This window comes from Harpia harpyja, chromosome 2 (genome assembly GCF_026419915.1).
Source record: "Harpia harpyja isolate bHarHar1 chromosome 2, bHarHar1 primary haplotype, whole genome shotgun sequence".
NCBI lineage: Eukaryota > Metazoa > Chordata > Aves > Accipitriformes > Accipitridae > Harpia > Harpia harpyja.
Window position 1 is genome coordinate 79,703,124 of NC_068941.1, and position 26,142 is coordinate 79,729,265.

The window sequence follows — 26,142 nt, forward strand, 5'->3', positions numbered from 1 at the left end:
TGTTCCTTTTTACACCTGTATCATTTTGCACCAGAAATTAGTGTAAGTTTAAGGGTGTGAGGGGGAAGCATAACATAAGTAATTCAGATGCTTCAAGCTCCATCACCTACAGTTTCACATTTGTATCATCCATCCACATGTCATACTACACGTTCCTTATGCATCTGACACCCTAGCCTATGGATTGAACCATTTAGGTTTTCTGCAATGCAGAGATAAGATATAGCAACAATCATTAAGTCCAAATCAGTTTAAATTCTTGGAGCACAGCAATTGCATCAAATCTGGAACAAGTTACAGAAGAAACGTCACAATCTAACTAAAGAACATAAATGAAGGACTATTCATATACCCCATTATTTCTAGGCTTTCTTATGCAACTAAGGTCTAAGTTTGGGAACTAAATATTTAAGCTTAGGAGCAGTGACCAGCATCTAGGGTCTGTCCCCGCAGTTGTGCTCCAAGTCTCAAGGCTACAGACACATAATCCTTTTTTCTCTTCTGATCACAGTGGTATTTGCATGCCTGGTTACACGGTGAGGCAACTTCCAGGCCTTGTAGTGGGCTGTTTTTCTGTGGGCACCAACCACTCCTCAGGAGGAAAACAAAGATTTGAAGCCCTGCAAGCTGAAGGAGGCCAGGAACTCAGGTTTCCCACTCCATAGAAGTATGACAACCAGAAAAGACATGAAGAGTAACACTACCACCACTTCATCTTTTCTAGTAGTGTTTTAGAGTGTCCTCTCCAGTTAGGCAACACACTTGGAAAAAGATTCCCATTTTGTGTTTTTTAACTGCTTACCTAGGGACCCATAATATCTTCACTCCCACTTCCTAGAATCAGTCTGCAGGAGCAGACTTTGGCCTGTTCATGAATTTACTTGGAAGAATCCCATGTGATACAGTCTTGGTGAGTCCTGGGATCCAGGAGAGCTGGCTGATTTTCAAGGATGACCTCCTGCAAGTTCCAGTCAAGCAAATGTGGCAGGAAAGCCTGCATGGATGAACATGGGACTCCGTACAAAATTCAAACATAAAAAGAAAGCATACATAGGGTAGAAGTAGGGTGACCAAGATGACACAGGAGGAATACAGACACACTGTAAAAGCACAAAGGAATAGGGTTAGGAAAGCCTAACTCTGCCTGAAGTTGAGTCTGGGGAGGGATGTGAAAGGCAACAAGAAGGGCTTCTGCAAGCATATCAGCAGCAAAAGGAAAACTAGGGAAAACTTCAGCCTACTGCTGAATGAAATGGTGGACCTGTTGACAAAGGACGTGAAAAAGGCTGAGGTAGTCAATGTTTTCTTCACCTTGGTCTTTACTGACAAGATTCAATTCCCTCATCAGGAATCCCAGGCCCTTAAGACTTGTTGGAAAAAAAATCTAGAAAAACAACAACTTTCCCTTGCTGGAAGAGGACCAAGTTAAGGAACATTTAAATAAATTGAACACACTCAAGCCCATGGGGCCTTATGGGATACATTCACAGGTGCTGAGGGAGTTGGTTAGTGTCATTGCAAGGACACTCTTTATTATCTTTGAAAGGTCATGGAGACTGGGAGGTGGAATGGCATGCCTGAGGTCTGGGGCAGGGGGGACAGGGATGGGGGGAACCAGTCGTCACTTCTATCTTCAAGAAGGACAAGAAGGAGGATTCAGGGAACCGCAGACCAGGGAAGGTGATAGTGCAAATAATCCTAGAAGCCATTTCCAAGGTGCTGACTGAGGGTAGTCAGTGTAGATTTACAGAAAGGAAACAATGCCTAAACAATCTGATAGTCTTTGATAAAATGACTGGCTTGGTAGATGAAGCAGTAGATACTGTTTGCTTTGACTTTAGCAAGGATTTCAGCACCAGCTCCTATAATATATTCATTGACAAACTGATCAAGTACAGGCTAGATTAGTGAACAATGAGGTAGACTGAAAACTGGCTGAACTGCCAGGCTGAAAGGGTTATGATCAGCAGCGCAAAGTCCAGCTGGAGGCCAATCACTACTGGTATACGCAAGTGGTCAACACTGGGGCTAATGCTGTTTAACATCTTCATTAATGACCTGGATGATGGGACAGAGTGTACCCTCAGCAAGCTTGCAGAAGATACAAAATTGGGAGGAGCAGCTGATACACCAGAATATGGGAAGAAGTTGCTCACAGAGGTTGCGGAGTACCCATTCTTGGGGATATTCAAAACCTGACTGGATATGGTCCTGGGAAAACTGCTGTAGCTGACCCTACTTTGAACAGGGGAGTTGGACAAGGTAACCTCCAGAAGTCCCTCCCAACCTCAAGCATGCTGTGATATTTAGGCATTCGTGACATCCAAACTGGAAGTTTCTTTCTGATCTCATTCTAAAAAAATTGGCTTCTTACTATATTGCAGAAACTTAATAATTAGCATTCTATAACGCTGCTGCATAACCAGATCAGCAGCGTCTCATCAACACTTTAATAACACAACTGCTACAGCAAATTCCCTATACTAAAGCACCACTAATCTTTCAAAATAAATTAAACCATTCATTTGTACTACCAAACTACTAAGGAAAAATTGACAGAAAGTTATTTCAGATTAATATTTTTGTTCATTTTCTTGCTAGCTTTCAAAATTTGAGCATTAGTGTGAACTGGTGATATTCCATATATTAAAGCATAACATTTTCTTTCAAATCAATTAACAGTAAATGAAAGTTCCTAGTATGTTAGTAATGTTATAACATATGTTAGCATTTAGTATGAAACCTAATTAAGAATAAAAAGACTGAAAGTGTTATTCCCTAAACACTGTAATGAAAGTGTAATGCACAGACTGAGGTGGTCTATATTCACCATACGGGCTACTGAACATTTTTTATATCCCATAAAAACAGTTCATATTACTTACTGGTCTGATTTTATTTGGTGAAGTATATATCTAACAACATAACATGAGGAATACATAGAACTGTAGGGTGATATACTAGTAATCTAATATATTCCATTCCAATCGTAAATACAGATCATAACAGTGCATAGTCAATAATATAGATACATTTCATTACAAAACAAAATGACGCAGACAGATAGGTTTTATTAAACACAATAATTTAGGACGAAGTATGTTAGCTAGATCCTACTGAAACATACCTTCATTCTTTACGCTTATATCTTAAGTGCCTTGTTGCTGAATACTTGGAAGTTAGGTGACCTCAAAAGAGTGCCTGTGGAGATGCTATATTCAGATTTCTCCCTATATTTTTTTTTAAATATAAGTTTTCCATAGTTAAATTATTTCAGATTTCATTAGTTCAAAAACTAGTACTCTACACAAGCCTTCCAGAAAGAGCAGCAGCTTTTTAAAAGGGAAAAAACACACTGTGGTTCAACTTTGGGAAATTCTCTCACTGTATGCATTCTGAAGTGTATAGTCCAAAATTAAGTTTTCTATTTTCAGTTAATAATTCAAAAAGCAGACCCAAATTATGTCAGCATAGCAGTACACACATTTATTAGAAGTCCCGCTTTCATTTAAAGTGGTACTAGCACACAGAGACAGGAATGAACAATTGCTTTATTCTGCATGGGAAAAAAAGCTGTTCAAACCAAAACTGCAGGTGTTGGCAGACATACACTAAGCTGCAGATTCAAGTTTAGCCTGTGTCAATTGCACTATTTACAAGAGAGGGGGAAAAGGTGACTGTGCTGACTCCCTCTTATACTCTATAACCAGTTATGTAGCTCACAGTCTAAACCACACCAATAGGAAACAAGACACTTGTGTTCACATGCCAGTTTTTAACTGAAACAGAATAACCTTAAAAGAAAATGGATTTGTTTCATCACAGGCTGTACCTATAACCCATTCCTTCAGATGGTGAAACCCCTTCTTTAACCCCAACCACTGAATTAGGAAGGGAAAGATTTGAACCAGAATCTTCCACATTGAAAACAAGTGTCTTAAATCAGGAATCAGGATATAACGGTTGAGTCCATACTTACCATCTTTGTAACTCAGCTTTATAATTTTCAATAAACAAAACAAAAATCCCTCACTAGAGTAAAACAGTCAAAATAATCTCTTTCCCCTTCCTCCCCAAATTTTGCCACAAGTCCCAGGGAACAATATCTTTGGATTTGGATCAGCTGTGAAACCTTCTGTTTTTTCAGTTTGGTAATTGAAGAAATCCCATTATTTTCACATTTCAGTATGCAAGTCAAACAACTTCACATCCAAACTGGCAATCTGCATACCCACTTGCACTCACAGGTCATCAATTCAGCATGGCTTCAAACTCTGCTTTTGAAGTTAAAACCTTATGTTTTCTAATGATGTATATGATATTATACCAGTGCATTAATTATCTTTCCTTTTCAGCACTTGCATAGGAGCTTTGCATTTTATCTGAAGTGAGAATGTGAGAAGTCCTAAACTGGACATTGGATCAAGAGATTTCTCTCCATCTAAAGGTGTATCTTGGCTACTAGGCTACAGCAACTAGCTTCAGCTTGCTTGCTTGCATTGTGACTCTATACATTTCATGGTCCCAGAAAGTGACAAATCTACTAACAGGGAAAGGAACAGACAGAAGTTCCTAACTTTTAGGAGCTAGAAGTCCTGTATGGGATTTAGACATTAGCATTTACACTATGAGAGCCTTGATGCCGCCTATAACTTCAAAGCTCCATATCATTTTCCCCTCTGCAAACAACAAAATAACTAATCATAATTTAATAATCTGAATATTAAACCATTTTGCCTTATCTCTTGCATGACACAAGCCATAAAATTTCATTCCTTTTTTTTTTGCTCTGTGTCCTATCACAACATTTGAGTAAATATCTTCTGGAAAGCCACAGGGCAATGTTCAGTCAGGACTCCACATAGTCACATTTTTACCGAACACCAGGGTTGAAGCCTGCAGAAATCTACTCAGTAGAACAGACCCTCTGATATGAGGCTGCCTGTATGACAAAGCAGCACAGCTGGTTCTGCAATCTCCACTTTGAATGAGGCTAGCATTTACATTTCTACAAAAGGTTTCAAACGACTTTTAGAAGACAGGTTCCATTTGTACTTACAGAAGCCGCACCTGGTACCCCCTTCAAAGATGAATCCATTTGGGACAGCTCCATACCGACGCAGATCTGAGAGCTTCCATTGCCCCATGACACTAGGAGGAAGGTCTTTTACAAGGACGAGAATGTCATTGCAGAAATGCAGGGTAGCAGGCCCACTCTCTAGTTTAGTGCCAGGTGCTACAAAAACTTGAAATCTATGAACTATCAGATAAGGAAGAAACAAAAATTACTACAGAAAATAGAAGTAAGGTACCATGACTTACGTTACATAAGTCATTCTGTTCAGCCATGGTATGTGGACCTACACCTGCCCACACCACGAGGCTCTAGCATAAAGATTCTAAGTCGAGCCCAGACAGCCCCCTGTGAGTAGCTATAAGCTCATTACATTCTATTATGCCAGTTTAGGATTGGAAAAAAACATATCTTGGCTTAATGCTACAAATTATTAAGTTATAACGCTACATTAATTTATCCTAAGTCTTCCAGGCTACTCCCTATCTCAAATTAGTCAGTTATCCAGCCCACACTTCAGTTACCTCTTCCATCCTTGCATTACTACATGAGTTTCTTTCTGTCTCCTCCTCTAAATAGCCTGTGCCTCTCCTTTCCCACATGCATGCACACACACACATATAACACAGTGCCCAAGGAGACCAAAAGCCAAGGCTCAAAGAAGTAGGCAAGTTCTAACCAGAGCTCTGTCACTGACTCATTTGCAACCTTTAATAAACTGCTTCACTCCTTCCCCATAAGTAAAATGGGGAAAATTACATTTTCCCACCTTTGTGAATCTTTTGGGAGTTGGTGATGGTAGATGCCCAGACATATAAAATGACTAAGAAATTAAGTGATTTGTAGGTAGTAAACACTCTTAAATGTCAGTTATTTCTTCATATTTCACAGTCTAAACTTCAAAAAGGCTGGGGGGGGGGGGGATGCCTGTCTCATTCAAGTTTACAAAATTCAGGTTCAAATCCCAAATCCAGTATCCCCTATATTGCAAAGGTCTTTACCTAAAGTAGCAGCTGTTCTAGGCTGATCTCCCACCTTCTCCTCCAGAGCTGTTGCATTCTGAATAATAAGCTATTGGGAGCACTTCAAGGGCTCAAATCTCACAGTGTTTCAAAGGGAGCAATTTAAGTGAGCAAGCACCTAATCCTCAAACAACTGTTTTGACCTCTACTACTCCTCTAGTTTCTTTCATCTTGTGATTAGACAAAAAAAGAAAAAAAAAAAAAAAATCTGTCTTGGCAGAGAGAAGCATCAGGACTGTAACATTTCCAGTCAGAGGTTTTCAGTGGAGCATTTATCAAGAAGCACATAGATTTAGCTTTTGGTTATCCATCAAAGATCATACAAACAGCTACCTGCCTATGAAATCTACAGGGTAACTTCCAGGTAGTCTCACTTCTTACAAACCACTCTTCCCTGTTTCTTGCCTATGCTTCTTCAAGCATCATGAATTTCAGCTAGGTCTGAGTCTTGCTTCTCATCTAAATACTTGGCTATATTCTTAGTTACCATCTTAGCTGTAAGTCAACTCCTCATCTATGACGTGCATTTGGTAAGTTCCTTAAGGCTCCAGCAGAATTAGCCACAAAGTCATTCGAGTGAAATGTGCAAGGAGACAGAGATAGATCTAACTAACCACAGCTCTACTTACAGCTTTGCCAGCGGTACTGCTAGGGAGCAAATCAACAGTCACACGACGTCCCCTTTTGGGCATGCAGTTGTTACACAACCCGCTTAAACATAAACTATGAAAAAGATACCAAAATCATCTTGATAAATAACATTCAGTAAGGAATCTTTAACATCATTTGGACCCCTCTCTGCCCAGTACTTTACTGGCAATTAAACCACAGGAGCAGAAGCATCGGGGTTCTTTCTGCCTCATAACTGAGGAATGGAGCACACACTCCACACAATCAGTTGCAAGTTACAACAGCTGCCAAAACCAAAGAGCTGCAGCTCAGATTCTAGTTTAAAAAAAAAGCATATCCAAATCTGAACAAAGCCAAAGTAGAGGAAAAAACAGATCTGGACATGAAGCTTTTGCCATGTGCTGCCTTCTTGGTAAATTGGAATTTTTTTCAAAATTCTCCCCAGCCATCTACTTCTCCTACTCTGGAAAAAAAAATTAATAAGATACAGAGCTGAATATACCCATGAACAAAAGGTACTCTTTAAGTTCCTCATTTCCTTTAGCTAATATTTTCCTCTTCACAGCTATTCACTGACCTGCAGAATGCTAACTTCCTCAGAATGAGTTGTGGGCTCAAGCACTCTTCTCATACCTGACGTATACCTCAACTCACTTAATTCCACTGTTTTCTTTAATCCTGGTTCTTTTATTCCAGGAAACACATCCACCTCATCTGCTAAAAATGGAGAGAAAACACTGGGAACTCCAGTGCAAATGCCTCCATTCTGTGGGCCTCATTCATGAACAGCATCAACTCCTTTCACTTTTTTTTTTTGCTTCCCAGACTCTGAGGTCATCTATCCCTAGTCTATTTTTATCATCCAGCCACCTTACTTCCAAGGCACACAAAGGCACCCGTACTACGCTTTAAAAAAAAAAAAAAACATAAACCACCAGTCACCATCCTCTCTTCATCTAAGTCTCCGTTCTTTGCTGTCTACTCAAACTAGATTCACTTTTATTTGACTTTTTTCTCCTAACTGAACCTGCACTGAAAGATAAAATCCTGAAAAAAATTTCTATACTCTTGTCTATCCTCCTTCCCCTAAGCTTTTTTGCAATTAACATTCGACAAATTATTGCCAGTTCAACCAATTATATTTGTTTTCTTACTTCGTCATTTCTTCACCTCCACACACATTCTCTCCCACTCCATCTTTACTCCACGGCTGCAGATATCATCATCCAATAGGCTCTATTCCTACCTCACTCACAGCTTTCCTTTAAAAAAAAAAAAAAGAAAAAAAGAAAAAACAACTCTTCCCTGCTTCTGCGTTTCCTCCTACCACAACCATAAACCTCACACCCAGATTGAGATTAAATACTCTTTCCATCCCAGCACTGCATCAGTGCAAGATCATGAAAACCAGACCTACCCTATCAAATTCAAATTCTCCTTCAGGTTCTAGGACAAGTCTATGCTGTATATAGATCCCAAATCTAGTAAAAAAATAGAACCGGAACACAATACAGCTACATCATCGAAGTGTACCAACTACTCCAGCTACTCATGCCTGTATTGTTCAGAAACCCCCTCTAACCTTTCCCCTTATGCAAGGCTTCATATTTGATAGCTCCAAGTGGTACATCCATACATCTCTCTTCTGATACTTCTACCTCTTATACTGTAAAATTCCCAGGCCATCTTTCTATGTATGTACTGCAAAGGAACGAGTCCACAAATGCAACAGATGGCAAAGCATATGTAACAAATGATTAAGATGGCTAATGTGTGTCTCCCACACACCTACCCTCCTTCCCTAGTTACGACTAAACAAACATAAGACAGATACTATAGATTACCAATATTATCTGTCTTTTTTCACCTCTGTACATTTTAGAGCTGCCAAGCAAGAAAATAAAATAAAAGGATGTGTAAAACTGAAGTTAGCTGGAAAGACTGTGTCTGATGACACTCCTTATTGCAAGATGTCTCTTCCTGAAAGGGGACACCAGCAGCAATAAGCATTATCAATGCAACACCTAGTAGGCAGGTCAGAAAACTGGGACTGAACTACTCAAGTTCTACTCAGGACTCTGCTTCTCCTAATTCAGGCTCCCTCTGAATCCTGTTGTCAAAATCCCCAAATAAACTGCAGGACCAGAAGCGTAAGTCTGATCGCTTTGCTTCAAAGCTACACACTTTCAGTGCCAAAATCAAAAACTAAGTTAAGAGCTCTCACAGCCATCAGTACTGGGCAGTACTGTAATCAAAACCTATCATAAGGGACACCTGTTTCAGGATGTAAGGGAAAGACCAGTCTCTTCATTCTCAAATGAGTGACAGTCTTTTCCTTAACTGTACTTTGTTATTTGCATTTTAGCTATGCTTTTCTTTGCTTTTTTTTCCCTGAAAAAAAAAAAAAGTGTGAGAAGACAAAGGTTACCTTCCCCCAGACTGTAGCGGATTCGTACATCCCACGCGTACATTGTTTCCTTGTTCTCAAATCCCAGCATCACAACTTGAGAGAGACAGATGATTGCAAGCGTGTGATTCAAGCCCTCATAGGAGAGCCCAGGATCCAAGCCACAGATGTCTTCTAAGGTCACGCTGCTCCTCTCCTTATGCCCTTTTGCTCGTTCAGATTTATCCTTGTATACCAGCATGAGCAAACAGTCTAAAAGAAGCAAAACTCTGAGAGATGATGAGGCAGAACATAGAACATAACACATTTCTCAGTACTCAGCTTCAATACAAAGGTGCTTTAGACAACTGCAGGGTCAGTCTGATCAAGTCAATGTAAGGACTCAGTTTCCTTTTCCCACCCCACCCCTGGGTAGTTTGCAATCCTTGTTTTCAGGGAGCAAACATTGGAAGGCCTGTTTCAAGGGTAATCTGCAGGCTCAGAAATAAGGAGGTAAGTAAAAAGTCTTCCCTGTTTTACTTTTCAAAAATCCAGTGGTTTTTCAGATACTCTTCCAAGTCCGGAAAGGACTGACTCATTAATTCTGAACATTGGGAGTTACACTATGATAACTGTTCACATTACAAACACTAAAGACTGAGAGGCTATTGTCATCTATATTTCCATTAGAACATACTGAACCACAAATGAAATTCTTACAGTAGTTCACAGATTACTCAACTACTAAATGGCGAGCAGACTGCACTGCCAGATTGTTAAGTGTCAGCTCAGGTTTCCTAGTTAAATGTTACACAGTAGCCATTGCTAAATAATCATTATCTGCCACACCTTTTTTTTTTTTTTTTAAATATTTGCCTTTGTCACCATTTGTTTTTAACCCCTTCCTAGAGGTGTTTTTTACACAGTAACTACGCAAGGGAAGAAAGTAATTCAAGTGCCACAGTCCCATGGGAAAAGCAGATTTCACAAGCAAACCCAAAAGACAAGAAAAAGGGGAGAGACCTCTCCCACCTTTTGCATTTATAACAAGAGCACTCCTCTTCCCCCAGGTTCCCTTCCTATCACATAGCACTCAGTTGTAGATGAAATTAATGGTCAATATCAAAGCTGCAACATCCACAGCTTAAGCTGACCTACATACCACAAAGGAGAAAGCCCCCTGTGCACCATTTTATGAATGTTGGGGTGTGGTGCTCTGAGCCCTGGCAAGGTGCCCTGTGGCTCTCAGCTGGGCAAAGGACTGGCAAATCTCCAAGGAGGTGAAAAATGACTGAAAGACTGAACCGTCTGCTAACTAAAGCAGAGCTCTGCATGGACTCCCAATTGTTTTTGTGCACCTGTTAGCAAAAACAGCTGCAACTATGATATTTAAGCATTCCGCAATACAGTTGTGTGTCTGAAGAAAGAACAGTTATGGTTTACAGACCAAGAAAAGCAAATCACTGGGGGCTTTTTCTAGTAAACCTGACTAATTTAGCTAGAATAAAAATACTGTTTTTGAAGAATAAGCTACATTCTCAGTCAGTAAGTTTTCAAAGCAAGCTCCTTCATCTTCCTCCTTCAAATTTGGCTTACTCATGTTAGAAATCCAGGCCTGTATTCATGTGTCTAGGTACTAGCTGTAGGATCAACAGATGCCCATTCACTCAGAGAAGTTTAAGAGATTCAGCCTAGGTACAGGCATCTAAGACACTAACATGTAACTGTAACAACCGAAGTAACAAAGAGTTAGGTCTGAAAAGCTTCAACTGATAAGAAACCTTTTGTCTGCCAGCAACAACCCAGAAAAGATGCCATAATCGTTCTGCAGCAACACAGATTCACGTCTTCTAAGTGTAGGCAACATTTAGCCCTGGAAAGAAACACTTTTGGGCCCAAATGTTTTCCCTGTTACGAATAGATGGAGCAACCCAAAATCTACTTTTCCCTCTCCAGCAGTAAAACATCAACTCTGAATAACATTTTTAGTTTCCCCTTCAGAAGCATAGAAATGGTTTTTTTTTTTTAATTCAAAATGTCATTTTATTTTTAAATTGAAGTGATATCTTATGTCAAAACACTGATCAAAAATAACTACTGAGCTTACAGTGCCAGCTTTTTTTACAGCCACCAATCACCCTGAAGAAATAATAATAATTTTCAGGGGAAAAAGAAAAAAAAAAAAGAAAGAAATTGCATTTTAAACGGGAACCAAAACCACATAGCTGCGCCTTGAGAAGTCACCCTTCCCACCGGTTTTAGTCAGCGCCTGATATCAAGCTACTCGAAGCCTTCGCTCCGACGCCGGACACGACGCCCGGGCCCGCCTGGCAGCCCGACGGACAAACGCTACGGCCGGGCACCGGCCTAAGGGCCTCAGCGTTACACGCCAGGCTGCCGCCAGCCGCTGAGGGGGCAGCGGGTCCATAACCGCCCTCGCCTCCGCTGAGGAGAATACGGCCCCGAGCCGTTAAAGCCGTTAACGGCCGCCAGCGCGGGGCCGTGAGGAGACGCGAAGCCCCGCAGCTCCTCTCCGCGCTCTCCCCTCGCCTCCGCCTTCAGTACGCTTCGGGGGGCTCCGGCAGCAGCCGCCTCCTATTTTTGGCCGCCTGCTCTCTTGCCAGATAATTTATGGCCCGCTCCCCCAATTAAAAAAAAAATAAAAATAAAAATAAAAATGAAAGAGCAGCGACGGCTTGAGGTGAGCCCCGCCGAGGGTGATCTCCAGCGGCAGCCAACCTGGAGGGGAGCCCTGTGAACTCCCTGCCCCCCGGGGCCCCAAACCCTGTCCCCGGGCGGAGGACGGAGGGACGCCCCGGCGCCTGCCTTCCCCCCCCCCCACACACACAGGACGGGCCCCCCTCTCACCTGCCACCGGGGAGGGCTTGCGCAGCACCAGCCACCTACTCTTCCACTGCAACGAGAGGCAAAAGGAGAGGGGTTAGCCAGGGCCGGAGGAGGGAAGAGCGGGCTCTCTCCCCTCCTGGGGAGGGGGGGCCGTCGGTCGGGGACCCCCGGCCCCGGCCCGCCGCGGGGCCGGGCCGAAGGGGCGCCGGGAGCGGGGACCTTTTTTCCATCTCTCAACTTGACGTGACCCTCCACCACCACGGAATCCGTCATCTTCAGTCATGATTCCGGACAGCTGCGCCCGGCTCGCCGCTTCCCTCCCCGCGCTCTGCCCGAGGGGTCACTTTCAAAATAGCTTTATTAGGTCCCCGCATGGGCACAGGCAGCGACGCGGGCGAGCGGCCAGCGCGGCCCGGCCCTCCCCGGCACCCCCTGCCCCACCGGGACGGGACGGGACGAGCCGGGCAGGGCAGGGCAGGGGGCCGGGCAGGGGCCGGGGCGGCTTCCGGCTGAGGGGAAAGGGGGTCCCGGGAAGCTTTGCACTGGTTCTTTGTTCACGTCGTTTATTGCGCTGTTGGGGTGGGTGTTGTGTTTGGGGTTTTTTTTTAATTGTTGGTTTGGTTTGGTTTTTTTTCCTCCAGGGTTTCGGTGGCGGGAGGCGCGAGCCGGGCCGCCCGCAGCAGCGCCCCAGCCCCGCGCGAGCCGCCCCAGCGGGTCTCCTCCGGGCGCCGCCCCGATCCCGCTCCGGGCTTTGCGGCTGAACCGCCGAGGCAGCCCTGCGGCCCGGGGCGGAGGGAAAGCCCGGACCGGACTTTCCTTTCGCCCTCTGTCTCCGCGGAGCGGGGCCTGGCGCCGGCGGGCCGCAAGAGCCCCTTCCCCGCGCCCCCGAACCGGTGGCTTCCTTGTAACGCTCAAACTTCTCTTTCAAAAAGTGTAGTTACTGCTCCCATCGGCTCCCAGAAGACATACAGCCAACCACCCCGGATAAAAATACTCTTTTTTTTTTTTTTTTCCCCTTCTCTGCAAGGCAACTGTCACAGGATAACAACCCACTTACACCAAACCCGGAGCAGCTACAATTAATGGAATAAGATGTGTTAATGATGTCCTCAGATTTATTTCAACGAGCAATGGACTAATTAGAGTCCATTGTTCTAAAAATACTCCTACCGCGTCTTATTTGATGGTAATTAGTTCTTCAGCTTTTTTTAAACAGCACCACGGCACATTTTTTCTTTCAATAGCATAATAGAAGGGCTTTTTGAGATGTTTGCATTTTCTTCCCTTTGAATCGGTCAGTTTGCATGGAATAACATATAATTTAATAAAACCATATTTAAGTGTGTTTCATAATGAATTAGGGACATGTTTGTTCAACTGGCTTTGCATTCTAATTCAATTTCAATATAAATGTTACGAAAAAATATCAGATAAAATTTCACTAGTAAACTGAAGTTGGATTTTCATTTTAACCAAAGCGATAAGCACTTATAGGGAGGAGAAAAATATGGAGGACGAGCTTCCCTGGGGTAATGCTCAACAGCAAGGCGGGAGGCAGAAGCTGCTGGAGTGCCCCGTATGAATGTGACCAATGTCAGTGGTGTGAGAGGTCAGGCAAGGACCTCTCGCTTAACCGGGACGTTTCCTTGCCACCCCTAGTCTGGGTTTGTGGATTTAATACAGTGCTAGTCACCATGCAGCAGATGCTCAAATGGTGAAATTTAGTTCCACCAAATCAATGCAGTAACAGTGCACAAACAGGTTGCTTTGAAAGCCACAGATTAATTTTAATGCATTCAAAGTATGACAGTATCGACCAAAGATCTGTCGTTTAGACCTTTGGCGGCAGAAAATAGACTGTTTCACTTGGGAACATTCAAGGTTTTGTAAAAAACTGTTTTATTGATTGTATTGGCATTGCTATATACTGACAGAAGCAGCATAGATTTTGAAAACAGGACGGCTAAAAAGCTCTACACAAATTGTCAGAAACACCAGTCTAACACCTTTCCTATCAAACAGCCACCGTCTTTACAGCGAGAGAAGACTGAGAGAATATACATAATGCAAAACTACCAGATTAAAAGCATGCACAGCGTGGATGGATATTAATTTCAAAGTGTAACTGAAGTCACAGAACAGATACGGACGTTCAGAATGGCATAAGCTCTGTGTGGAAACCTGTTCCAAATGAATCCCTTCCAAAGAAGAGTAAATAGTTCCTTCATGCTGATTTAGTACTTGTCTTTCAGCAGCAGGTACAGTTAGTCTTGTTACACAGTCGCATTTATTTCACAGAGTTACGCAAGCCAGACTGGTACTGCAAATGGCCAGGAAGGCAAAGCCAGACAGCAAGAGTCTTCAGCTTGTTTTGGAATCAAGACCCCAGTGGTGGATCTCAATTTTTCAAGCTAGTGTTTAGTGCTTCAGAAAAACAAACTAAAGACTTTGATCTTAGTATTCACAGTATTCATAGCTGAAAATCATATCTAAGCTCTTACATCTGTCTACTGGAAATTTGTGCGACACTTGAATAAAACTGGGAGCACCACCAGCTGAAATTGATCCTTATGCAGAGCTTTTCAGATGCCTTCCAGCACAGAGAAGTGTCATTTCATTTTTCTACCAGCTCTCAACCTGTTGAACAACCTACAGAGGGATTCAAAGATTTAATTGTAACCTTGTACATAACAGAGTAAGTCCAAGAAATAGCAGGTAAACATTTTTATTAAACAGTTTACATCATTTATCTAGATTAGCATTGTTATGTATTTGTACTTACGCAAATTCAGGTTTTGGTTATTTTTCCTTACAAAGTTTCTTTTAACTGCAGAAATCATTCACCACAACTAAGAAACCCATGAAGACACTGCCAGTACTATAAAACAAAAACATATCTGAGTATCTAGGCACCACTTTAAAATTCTGTATCTTAAAGCACAGCTTTGCTTGAAACACTTAAGAGAATTCAAAAATGTTAACTATCAGAGAAGAAATACATTTTACATCAACACCTTCACATATACACATCTCACATGGCTAAAGGTTCCTGGTATTAAAAAAAAAAAGTTGTAATTTTCCATTCTTCTTTATCAGATTAGATTTTTTTCATTGAATCATTTTCTGCCTTTTTTGCTAACACAGCTGAGTCCACAGCCTCTAAACAGCTATATATTGTAATAATTCCTTTGATTGTTCCCATAACAATTCCATAGACCATGACAGCAAAGCCTGTGGTTTATGATATCACCAAATCCCCAAGGCAAATGTCAAGCTGCTCCCCCAGCCATCCAGTTTAAAAATCTGTTAAGAGAAACCTCCTTTCTGAATTATCTAAACAGCTGAGCAACTTGTTAGTACAAAATCTAAGACATCTTCAAAACACCCTCAAATTTAAGAAACATTTAGGCATTTATCATCAAGGTGAAGTATTTCCACTGCTATCCTCAGGGTGAGGAGCAGCTCACAGCCTGCAAAAGGTCCTAACTGCATCTGCTTGAAATCAGGTGCTCTGACTTCCAACACTTTTCAGGAAGAAACTTTGTGCTCTCAGGAGGTGTTGCATTAACCTTGCTGGAAAATTGCACACCAGATTCAGCAGAGCTCTGAACCATGTTCCTGCTTTTATGTCAGTGGAACATAAAAATATGCCTACATGTTTGGTTGAACCAAAACCTAAACCCTCTGGTTTTTCCCCATAACTGGTTTGTTGCAATCAGCTGAGGAGCAGCCTCACCTGTGTTAATCTATTGGTGTCTCTCGACCTGAACTTCAAGAGATCATTTCTGAGGGGGAGGGAATTTCATTTTTGGTGCTCCTCCTGTTTATTTTTTTATCTCACCTGACAATACAAGAATAATGCTGTTACTGGTTGGTTTAGGGGATGACAGCTCCACCAGAAACTGCACAAACACATTCAAATCACTTTTTATGTAATCCACCAACCCGACAAACAGTTGTAGATTTTGGTGCACTGTCTCAACATGTTTGTTTTATTAAGCCAAATAAAGACAGTCTCGTATATTGAGCAATGCACAGCCCTAAAGTTCCAGATCAAGGCTGCTGACATCAGATGGAGTAGGCCTACTTTTGGTGGTCTGGTTTGGAATTGCTAAGAATTACCAGGACAGTTTTCATATTAGCTTATAGTAAGATATTTATGCCACTTTAATGAAACCAAAAGACTTCTGAACCCTGCTTCAAATGTTAGCATATTTAACTGTTCAACTAGTTTTTCGGGGGGTTATTTTCTCATTAATCCAGTTTACATAGTTTGTCACTCGTGTATATACTCCAGGCTTGTTGACTCTGCCACAGCCATCTCCCCAGCTGATAACTCCATAGAGGTAACAAATTTCATCATTTTCACAGGCCAGAGGTCCACCAGAATCTCCCTGTGTTAAAAGTAAGCAAAGATTATCTAATTTGATAGAAAGCAGACAGAAAAAGATCAGTTTGGGAAAATCTTAAATTAAGTATGTTTGCATGTGAGATTTAAAAAGAAAAAAAAAAGTGGAAGCAGTGGTCTACTGAAGTTTCATTATAGAAAGTTTTTTAGTCATACTCACCTCTAATATAATGGTGGGGGTTTTTAATTCCACATTGAACAGAAGTATCAAATTACAGATTTTGTTTAAAAATCTGAAATTCTTTTAGATTCAGACACCTACTGAAGAGCACAGTTGATTTGGGTCACTTTCAATGGGAATAAGCAAGTCTTTGAGGCTTACACTGCATTGTAATATGGGCGCTGCATGGATGGATTACGTAAGGCAGAGAATATTTGGAGGGCTTCTCCATGCAGTTTATTGCAACTGTCAGAGATCATGAAAGTCTTCAAAGAAAGGTGTTGCATACATACACACTTTTCCATGTGACTGTGGGATGCTATAATTTTATGTGGCATATGGGGTTTTTGCATCTGTTGAATTTGATGTTACTGAGCATTTACCTTGTCATTAAAACCATAGACCAAAAATATGACTAAACTAATGTTTGATGACACAAAACAGCAAGGATTAATTTGGAACACTTCTGCTTATTTAAAAGCTTGCAAGCATTCAGGAAAGGGGGGTTTATTATTATTACTTTTAGATTGACTTTCTACAGAAATGAAAATGTTAGAAATTAAAAGAAAAATGTGACTCAGTAAACAATACTGGTGAAAGGAGCCAACACTGTAATTATTTGAGACTAAGGAGAAATATGTTTTTTCCTATTTAAAAAGAAACTCCCTTGAAAGCAAAGTAGGTAGGAAAATTGTGTTGCCTTTATACTATTTCTGTGATAAATGAGGAACATCAAATGAAGTCTTGCATCTGAGATCAATTTACTTCTCAGAATCTTGCTTATTTCTCCACAACTCGTCTCATTGATTGCAATTTTGGTACCAGTGCGCTGATAAAAAAAAAAAAAAAAAGTTTCCAAGAAAATCTTTAAAAAATAATCAAGCAGAACACATTATCTGCTTGGCATTTCTTGGTCTTGAAATATTTTTAAATATTACATATGTTTTATAGTTTAATTTCCTAAGCACACATTAAGAAACTCAGAGGTCATCTACATTTGTTGTGACATTAAGAGGTCTACACTATTTCTCCTTAGAGCACACTACAAGTCTGCCAACAGGAAAAAAAAATGAATTATTGATTCACTAATAATGATTTCATGTCATGAGCACTGTTCTTCAGCAACATCTGTGACTCAAAATCACTCTTTCTCAGACTTTGCAACTCTCTCCAGACCACTTGCTTTTGTGCAGCTCCTCTCTCCTTCCCTCTGCTTTCTTCTTTCTCCCCCTCATTCCTGATCAACTCTGTTTTTCCAGGGCAGGGAGTGAGAACCAGCTATAATGCTGCATCTTGTATTTGTACTTCCTGGGTAAGGCAAGGAAAACTGAGCAAGCAAGGTAGCTTCTAGTTCTCTGGCTAGTACGAACGCTTGCAGCCGATAACTACAATCAGTTCTCAGCCCTCGCCTGGAAACCTTGAGCCACTGCTGGCTGCTGCCGTTTCACTCTTGACACTTTTCTTTGGACACTTTTATGATCTCTATAGGGATTCCAGCACACAGTATATATGATATTCCTTGCTTTACTTAATCTCACTGCCAACTATTAGCTATGTGCTGCCTGTTTCCAAATTTATGCAAATAGAGCATAACCCTTTTCCTTCAAAATGAACTGCAGATAAAGTCTGAAGGTTTATGTAAGGAATAATCTGATCCTTTATTTAAAAAATAGTCTCTTCTATCACGACAATAATTCTGCATCCTTATTCAGAGCCAGGGTGTGACATAATTCAAAAAGAGATGCAAAGTAGTAAGACCATGAGGTCATTCCATGAAGGACTGAAGTCATGAAACATGGTTTCCAGTTAATTGATATTCTACACCATTAAATCCCATCTGCTATAGTAACCTCAGCTCCTTCCTCCTCCAAACCTTACCACTGCTCCCCACCTCCTACCCAGGTATCCTTATTTCCATTCAGGCAAGAGGCAGCAGCTCGGGGATTTGGCTCCGCTGGTTGCCTGCCAGCACATCCCTGCCAGCACATCCCTGCCAGCGCATCCCTGCCAGCGCATCCCTGCCAGCACACCCCTGCCAGCTGGTAAGCAAACCGTTGCCATCACACTGCAGGCTCAGCCAGGAGCTAAAGCAACTCACCCTCCAGTGCATAGCCACTGCCTTTTACGAAGGTAGGAGGAATATAACACCCTGTAGGTTTTTTGCCCTTCTGTAGAACTTAATTGACATTGAACAGGTTAAAAAATGAAGGTGGAAGCAAACAGTGCAGGCACATAAGTTTCTTTCCTTTAGGAACATTTCTTTTCTTTAGGAACACTGTAATGGCAAAAGTAAGCACTGTAAGCCTGCAACATTTCTGGCAATAATATACATTTATATTCTCTGCCTAGAGATGACTCACATTACCTGACAAGCATCACTTTTGCTATCGAAGTAGCCAGCACAGAACATATTTTCAGTGATTTCTGTTCCATAAATTTCAGGGCTTCTGCACTTCTCCTCAGGAATAATTGGAATCAGTGTTTCTTGCAGGACATGTGAATAACCAGATATATCTTTAAAAAATTCCCAGAGAGGAAAAGGAAGTAATTTTTATAGAATGTGAAAAGCGTAACATGGAAACACAATGCACAATATGACATATAAACACACGTAACACCTTTCAGTCATATTCGTGTTGTAGACCTCTTTGAAAGATAATAATTTTTCTAGTGACCAGATCACTTTCTGCTCCTCCAGTCAGACTCCATGCCCTTTAAAATAACAGTATGCCATGTCCAGACATTAATCCACTTTGGGTTCTCTCATTTCCTAGAGACTCAGGAACTCCTGTCCTCTCCTCTTTCCAGATGTGATATCAAATCATCGATTTACCAAAGGTTCCATTGCCTCTTTTTGCCTTTAGACTACACATTTAGCCCAGGACAACATTTGCTCACACTAAATCGCTTACCAAAATGAGGCAGCCAGCTCCCTGATCCTTCTCATCTATCTACATAGGTCTCTGCTATCTCCACATCAAAGCAGCATGGCCAAGCCTCATAATCCTGAAATTCTTCATCTGAAAGGATGGGATGGATTTTTCCACCTTTCTCAAGCTGGATGTAAGCACTTCTCAGCCCAAACTCTATCTGGCCCTCTCCTGTAGATGTTTCCAAAGTTTCTTGCTAGTGAAGGTAAAGATCTCCATCACAGACTAGTAAGCTGATTGTGTTTGGTTTAGAGTCTTTGATATCTACCTTGAGAAACCAGGGGTAGGATTCACTCAGCTAAGGTGTCAAGTTGTTGGCACCTACAACTAAGCTATTTGCTCCCCTCCCAGTCCACGGAGATCTAGCTAGCTCATAGCTCATCTCATCCTAAAATAGACCCAAACATTTGGTCAAGGGAACCACACTCCAAATTCCAAGGACTATAAAGGAAGTTCAGGATGACTATTTCAGATGTAACTGTTGTAAACATCTAAAGGCAGGTAAACAGAATACCAAACTATCAGTTGTATAGCATATACTTGAGCATTATGTTTTAATTATCATCAGTTTTTTTCTACAGACATCAACTCTCATTTTACTCACTCTCATGCCTGTGTCCCCAGCCAGAAATTTGACATTTGAACTGATCAGGGAAAACAGTGTTACTTTCTGGTAAGCAGATGGGCTGAACAAACTGGGACTTGACAGCACAACGTTGGCCATTCTTCTTCAGCTTAATCAAAGCTGCAGATCAGAAAATACAGGAGGAATAAAGTGACTGTTCCCTTTCTTTAATGGGATTGGCAGCAATGGATCTCAGATACAACTTTAATTATCCCCTAAGCCTCTCTTAATTAAGATATTTCAATCAAAGACAGACAGACTCATCTCAACAGCACCTGATTTCACAGCAAATTGAAGGCTGAAACATTCAACTACTCCCCTTGTGGGAATATTTATTTTATGCTGCACTCACTGAGCAGATTTTCTTCACTGCCTTTGTAGAGAAGGGGGAAGATAGAAAATACATATGTCTCCTCCCACCTTAAAGTTAAATAACAGTGGCATATCCACAACTTTCAGCTGAAATAAGTGGGATGTGCAAGTGCTCACTGCTTCTGAAAGCTTGGCCACCTGCCTAATTCCAATTTGATTTAAAAAATTAATTACTGCAAGAGCTGGTGTGTTTCATGCTCTGTTATCACTGAGTTCAGCAAAATTCAAGATCTTGAAAATTAAGGAATAAAAAATCAGGATATTTCAAAGCCAAGCTTCTGAAAGCTACAGAGAATTACGCAACCTACACAACCTTTACTACCCCTCATGGGGCTGAAAACTGTAAATACAGAGCTGTGCAGCATCATGTGCTTGATACTGAAAGAAGATGTCAAAAGTGGCAGAAATGTTGGTTCCCCTGTAGCAAAACCCCTGTGTTTGGCTGTAAAGCAACAGAGGGGGCTTTGTACTTGGTGTAACAAGGGCAACGTGTTGGGTTTGGACACGCTACTCAAAGAGGACATGGCTGAGTTAGTGTGGACACACCTATGAAAGCTTCACATCACGCCTTTTAGAAGCTGTGGGTTTTCTGTGAACAGCTGTGCAGAAAGCAAGAGATCCCACTGGATAGTCTTATTTCTCTACTGACTACATTTTTTGGCCTTTGTGGAAGAGTATCTCACAGGCTGAGAAGCCCGCATCAACCACACTCCAACACTCAGCGGCTCGTTGTTTCCTTTAGAAAAGTGTTTTCAGCAGGAAATAACTCTTCTGCCGCATCAGTAGAAATCACTGACAGGGCAGAACGTGCCCCCACATTTTTCCCCCCCAGTTTCTGCCTGCTTGGTTGTTTTTGCAGTTGGGCTTGTCTTAGGCACTCCATGTTCAGCTGACCCTAGATTTGGACACTGCATATCGGTGAGGCAAGCCAAATTTCAGAGTAATTCAAAAAGTCAGGAGATCTCAAAATGCCAACAGTGGTTTATACCAGGATATTTCAGAGCAGAGTAATACCCCAAATTCAGTTCGTCTCCCAGTACTCTGTGACAGAGCTCCCACCAACACAGAATCTGAATGCTTTTTGCTACAGAGTGGGAAATATTTGCCATCTGGAAGCAGAAAAGCCAGTACATGCCTGACCCAAAATAGCCCCAATGCCAGGCTATTAAATAGTCCCACAGACAAAGTGTTCACACAGCTTGATACCCTGGGGTGATGTGCCACCTTCCACAAGAGCAGATCAGAAAATAAGAAGCAAGTTGCTGTTCCATTGTCATTCTGACTAATATTATAAGGTCAATCAGAAGGGCATTTAACTTTTGACTGGTAAGACAGCTGATTTTTAAATCGATCTCCATGTAAAAAATTATTCTTAGTAACACAGATTTTCAGAGCAGATGGGGCTATTATATTCAACTAGTCAGATCCTCTATACAATACAGACAATAGAATTTTACAAAGTAATTCCTGCATCAAGCCCACAGTTTCTGTTTCAGTTGAAAAAATGCCTAATCTCACAAAGACTTAAACTGATGATGAATCTGCCATACATCTAGGTAAATTGCTCCGAAGGCTAATTATCATAATTATTTAAAATTTTCAATTTATTTCTCATCTGAATTTGTCTAGCTTTCAGATGCTGTTATAACTCTGGTAGAACTAAAAACTCTCTGCACTCAAAAGCTTCTCCTAATATCTATGATTTTTCCAGATTTTTGACAGATCAACTAAACTTGAAACTAAGTTGAATAAACAGAAAATAAAACTGTAAGAACAAAAATACTCACCAATATCATGTTCAGTAGGGTTGAACACAGAATACTGAGGATGCAAGATATATTTCTCTATTTCAAATGTTTGTGTTACATCAGTCGTTTTATTAAATATATGCTGACCCAGAACTACTTTAATAGTGGATTTTAGTGGGCTGTAATACAAAAGAAAGAACAAGCAACTCTGTGATTAGTGGGACAAATGAAGCCTGATTTCCAACGGCTGTGTATCCCATGAACTGTTATAACCTCAGCCCCCCATCACGTCCATTATTTACCCTCTCATAATGCCTTGACCTGTTTCCCAGGCTTCCTACCTACTGGGGGCCAGGAAAAGGATGAGTAATGTTACAGCGAGTCCCAGGCTCTGAGGGTCCTGATTAGCCTAACTAAAGGCTCCTTGACAGAAGGAAAAGGCAAGCACAGGCACTGCTGCCCAGCTGCTGTCTGGCTAACAAACATCTTCAGGGGCTGTAAGTGCTTCTTGTTCTAGAAACTTAACTGAGTCAACTTCGACCAGACTTTGCCAGTGAGTACAAAAATTACTGAGGAAGAAATGAGGGACCAAAAGACGAGTCATTTCTCTGGGAAACCAGGCTCTTAGAAATATTACAGGCATGGGTCAAGATTTTAAAGGTGCTGGCAAACTGACAATTCAGGAACATCTGGGCAGATTCCACCTAAGAGCTGTCACCACTTCTGCTCAGAGATTAGAATGATCTATGTTAAATCTGTTGTCTAGAATCAAAAGCAGCTTGGTGGAGGAAGGTCCCAACAGCACACTGATCTAATGGGAAAAACCATACTCAGAGGAGAATACAGTTTTTGTAATTCACACCATCTTTTACAGTCATTGTATGTTTACTTTAAAAAGGCCACAGTCCTCTCATATCCAGTGTCCTAGGACAGACAACTAATAAGAACCAGTACAACAGTTGGGAAGAAAGAAACATTTGGAAATAATCAGGAAGCATTTGGAAAGACAGTAAATTCTCTAGCTTTGGAAGCAATGGAATTCACATTTCACTCTTGCTTTAAAACCAGTTTGATCTGCATGTGCATAAGTCTACAACGAATATAGTTAGCAAGTGTCTTCAACATCGGAGCACTCATATGTTTTGTTACACAGTGCAGGAGTAGAAAATATCTGCTGTCACACATCATGAATAGATGCAGAGTGGCCAACAACATTGCAGTTTCCCTAGCTGTGTTTCTATGCATCACCAGTGCTCGTCAGATACAAAAGCGCTGTGGACTGTCCTCCAGTACTGAGCATGAAGTGATGATCAACAGTAATGTATTTAGAGGAAAGAGTTTCTAACTAATAGCAGCACAGAGAGCCAGCAGCTACCCTGCAACAAAACCTATGCTTATAATTAACAAAGGGAAGTGCAAAGTTTAATTTTTTGTGACTGGAAATCAAGAAGACAATAAAATATTCTTTGATCAATATGTAAGGCCAGGATTTTCTCAGTGTTCTTGCAGTGGTAAACCAACCCCCTTGAAAGTCAGATTTTGGGCCTGTAAAAGAGAGTGGAAGTTCACTTCCTGGAATAGTATTTAGTATAGATTTTAAAGGCACTGAATGGTCCTACTATGACTTACAGGTGGTTCATTCAGGAAAAGAAACAGAACATGAGGGGTTATGGAAAAGGAAAAAAACCAACAAGTTAGCTGCACAGGTATCTATTGTCGCCTAGCGGAAAACAGTTGAAATTGTGGCTAACAGAGGTACTAAACATACGGAAGAGTGCAAATTACAATGCAGCAATTCTGGAAAATCTGTATGTACCAAACCACCAGCTGGAAGTGGGTGGAAATGTCCTGAATATCTGCCAAAGTTAGTAGCTATTTCACAACATTTGAAAAACAAATGCGTTGTGGCTTGAGCTCCAAATGCTTCAGTACAGCATTCACAATGGTATTATTAGCTCTACAAGATATCAGTATATGTATTCTGGCACAAGGTTTTCTGTTTCTCTTGGCTTCTTTACTATGCAAAGGAACAAAGGGTATGAAATGATGTAATATTTTTCCCATCAATGTGATCAAACTGAAATCAGGGAAAGTGTTCAGCATTTGTGGAAAATGAAATATTGAGAATAAAGTAAGAGCATCCTATAGTCAATATTTTCTCCAGCGTCCCACAGCTGGAGGACAAAAAATCTCAAAAAAACCCAAAACACCTCTCAAGGAAATCAGCTTCAAAAATTTAACAGTTCAGTTCTTCCCTTTGGCTTTTTGTAAAGCTCAGCCCACTCTATTTGTGTCAACCAACGGTAATTTATTGTCTCTAATAAATCATTGCTTGGCTGTCTCAGCCTTTTTGAACAAAACACAGCAGTGAGCATAGTCATCTCTGTTATACCTCAAAGCAGGCATAAACATTCAACAAGGTAACTGAGAAGAAAAGAAATACTGATATCTCCCTGCAGATGCCTGCACATGCAAGCTCCCATTCTATGTCCTGCTCTGTCCTACCTTATGCCTTCAGCCAGGTCATTTAGCTTCTTTGAGACTCCTTAAGGAACAAGATAAGGGCTTATGAGATAATAGGACTCCAAGCTATTTGTTAGCTCATGAACAGCACTCGAATTGCCAGAAACTCCTTTTTAAACATTGGTCTTTTATAATCTCATCTTTTTTCTTACTTGTTTCAGTTCAGGTTTGTTGTGAGTCGCAAGCAGACAGTGACTATGAGGAGGAGAGGACGTACTGTCATACTAATGGGTGAATTTACCTGTTAGCAAAGCAGTGTGCTGCTGTCACAACCCAGCAAGTCTGAATAAGGCTTCCACCGCAGAAACTCTCTCCAATATATATAGCTGCTGTCCAGGGGTGAGATCCAGGCAGAGATGAAGATCCCCCAACAATCCTAGGTCTCACAAAACTTCTTTTTTTGTGTCTTCTCCCACATGGTCTTCTGGTAACTGCAAAACTATCTACATTGTCTGGAACTGGTGGCCTCCTTTCCCTGCTTGCTGAGATATAAAGGGATATGGCATCAGACTATAAATCCTTGTGATTTCTAAGGACTGGAACTCTTATAGGGGTCTTTAAAAGAAAGGTTCATTAAATTATCATTAAACATCCACATACAACTGAATCTCATTCAGTTCCTCAGGAGACTTGCAAGACTGAAAGCTATGCCTATTCCCAACACTAGCTACGTGTGCACTAGTGTAAATTAAATGCACCTGTGAACATTCCCAGACACTGTTTCATTTACCAGTATGAATATAACCTTCACTACTGGAGGAGGCACAACAGAATGCATGATATATCACACCTTCATTTTTGGATTCTGGACTGAGTTTTGCCATTGCAATAGCAAGGATTAGGATGCTTGTGTTAACATCATCTATCAAATGCATTAGAACCATAAAAGGGAAATAAAAGAATCACTTTATAAACTGACTTTTTAGTTTACATCTCTGTTCTAAAGGTCAGCTTCAACATTAACAACAGTTAAATATTGATTTAGGGAAGAGCAGGATCTTCAGGTTTTGGAATTAAATACTATGTCTCATACATCTTTAGGATCCAGTCCTCTATTTGCTCATAGAGGCCCATTCACTTCACTGGCCCCGTAATTCCCTGAGTGATGACAATTTGTACCAAAGCATCAATAATTTCTGGCGTCTTGGATGTTCTAGCAGAAAATTTGGTGATATTGGGATGATTGTGACTGAAAGCAATAGTGTGACACAGCTGTTATTTCAGGACAAAAATCACAGATTGTATCACAACTCCAAAAAATGCAAAAGAAACCTGTTGTTGATTTACCGCAAACAGTAAAATACTCAACACTCCAGGGAACAGCATAACATTCAAAATTATACAGTAAAAGCTTGCTCTAGTATCAATAAATCTTTCTTCATTCATTCATAACATGGATTTTAAAAGAGTCTTTACA

At 41.1% G+C, this 26,142-nt stretch overlaps 2 protein-coding genes across 5 annotated transcripts in view; both read right to left on the reverse strand.

Annotated features, from left to right (window-relative positions):
* Nucleotides 1–12,408, reverse strand: part of DOK7 (docking protein 7) — a 69,173-nt gene extending 56,765 nt beyond the window's left edge. Inside the window, exons 1-4 of one of the 2 annotated variants that reach the window (XM_052780593.1) lie at nt 12,179–12,408; nt 11,981–12,026; nt 9,155–9,385; nt 5,060–5,260 (exon numbers count right to left, since the gene is read on the reverse strand). In XM_052780593.1, the coding sequence (XP_052636553.1) occupies nt 5,060–5,260; nt 9,155–9,385; nt 11,981–12,026; nt 12,179–12,232 (532 nt within the window). In that variant the 5' untranslated portion in view covers nt 12,233–12,408. Of the gene's footprint in view, nt 1–5,059; nt 5,261–9,154; nt 9,401–11,980; nt 12,027–12,178 lie in introns of both variants that reach the window. The other variant, XM_052780592.1, reaches the window with a different exon arrangement.
* Nucleotides 12,409–13,834: 1,426 nt separating this feature from the next.
* HGFAC (HGF activator) overlaps nt 13,835–26,142 on the reverse strand; it is a 44,593-nt gene continuing 32,285 nt past the window's right edge. For 2 of the 3 annotated variants that reach the window (XM_052780594.1, XM_052780595.1), the window contains 5 exons: nt 24,967–25,207; nt 22,242–22,381; nt 20,062–20,202; nt 18,893–19,041; nt 13,835–16,353 (listed from right to left, as the gene is read on the reverse strand). In XM_052780594.1, coding sequence (XP_052636554.1) covers nt 16,183–16,353; nt 18,893–19,041; nt 20,062–20,202; nt 22,242–22,381; nt 24,967–25,207 — 842 coding nt within the window. In that variant the 3' untranslated portion in view covers nt 13,835–16,182. The remainder of the gene's footprint in view (nt 16,354–18,892; nt 19,042–20,061; nt 20,203–22,241; nt 22,382–24,966; nt 25,208–26,142) is intronic. The other variant, XM_052780596.1, reaches the window with a different exon arrangement.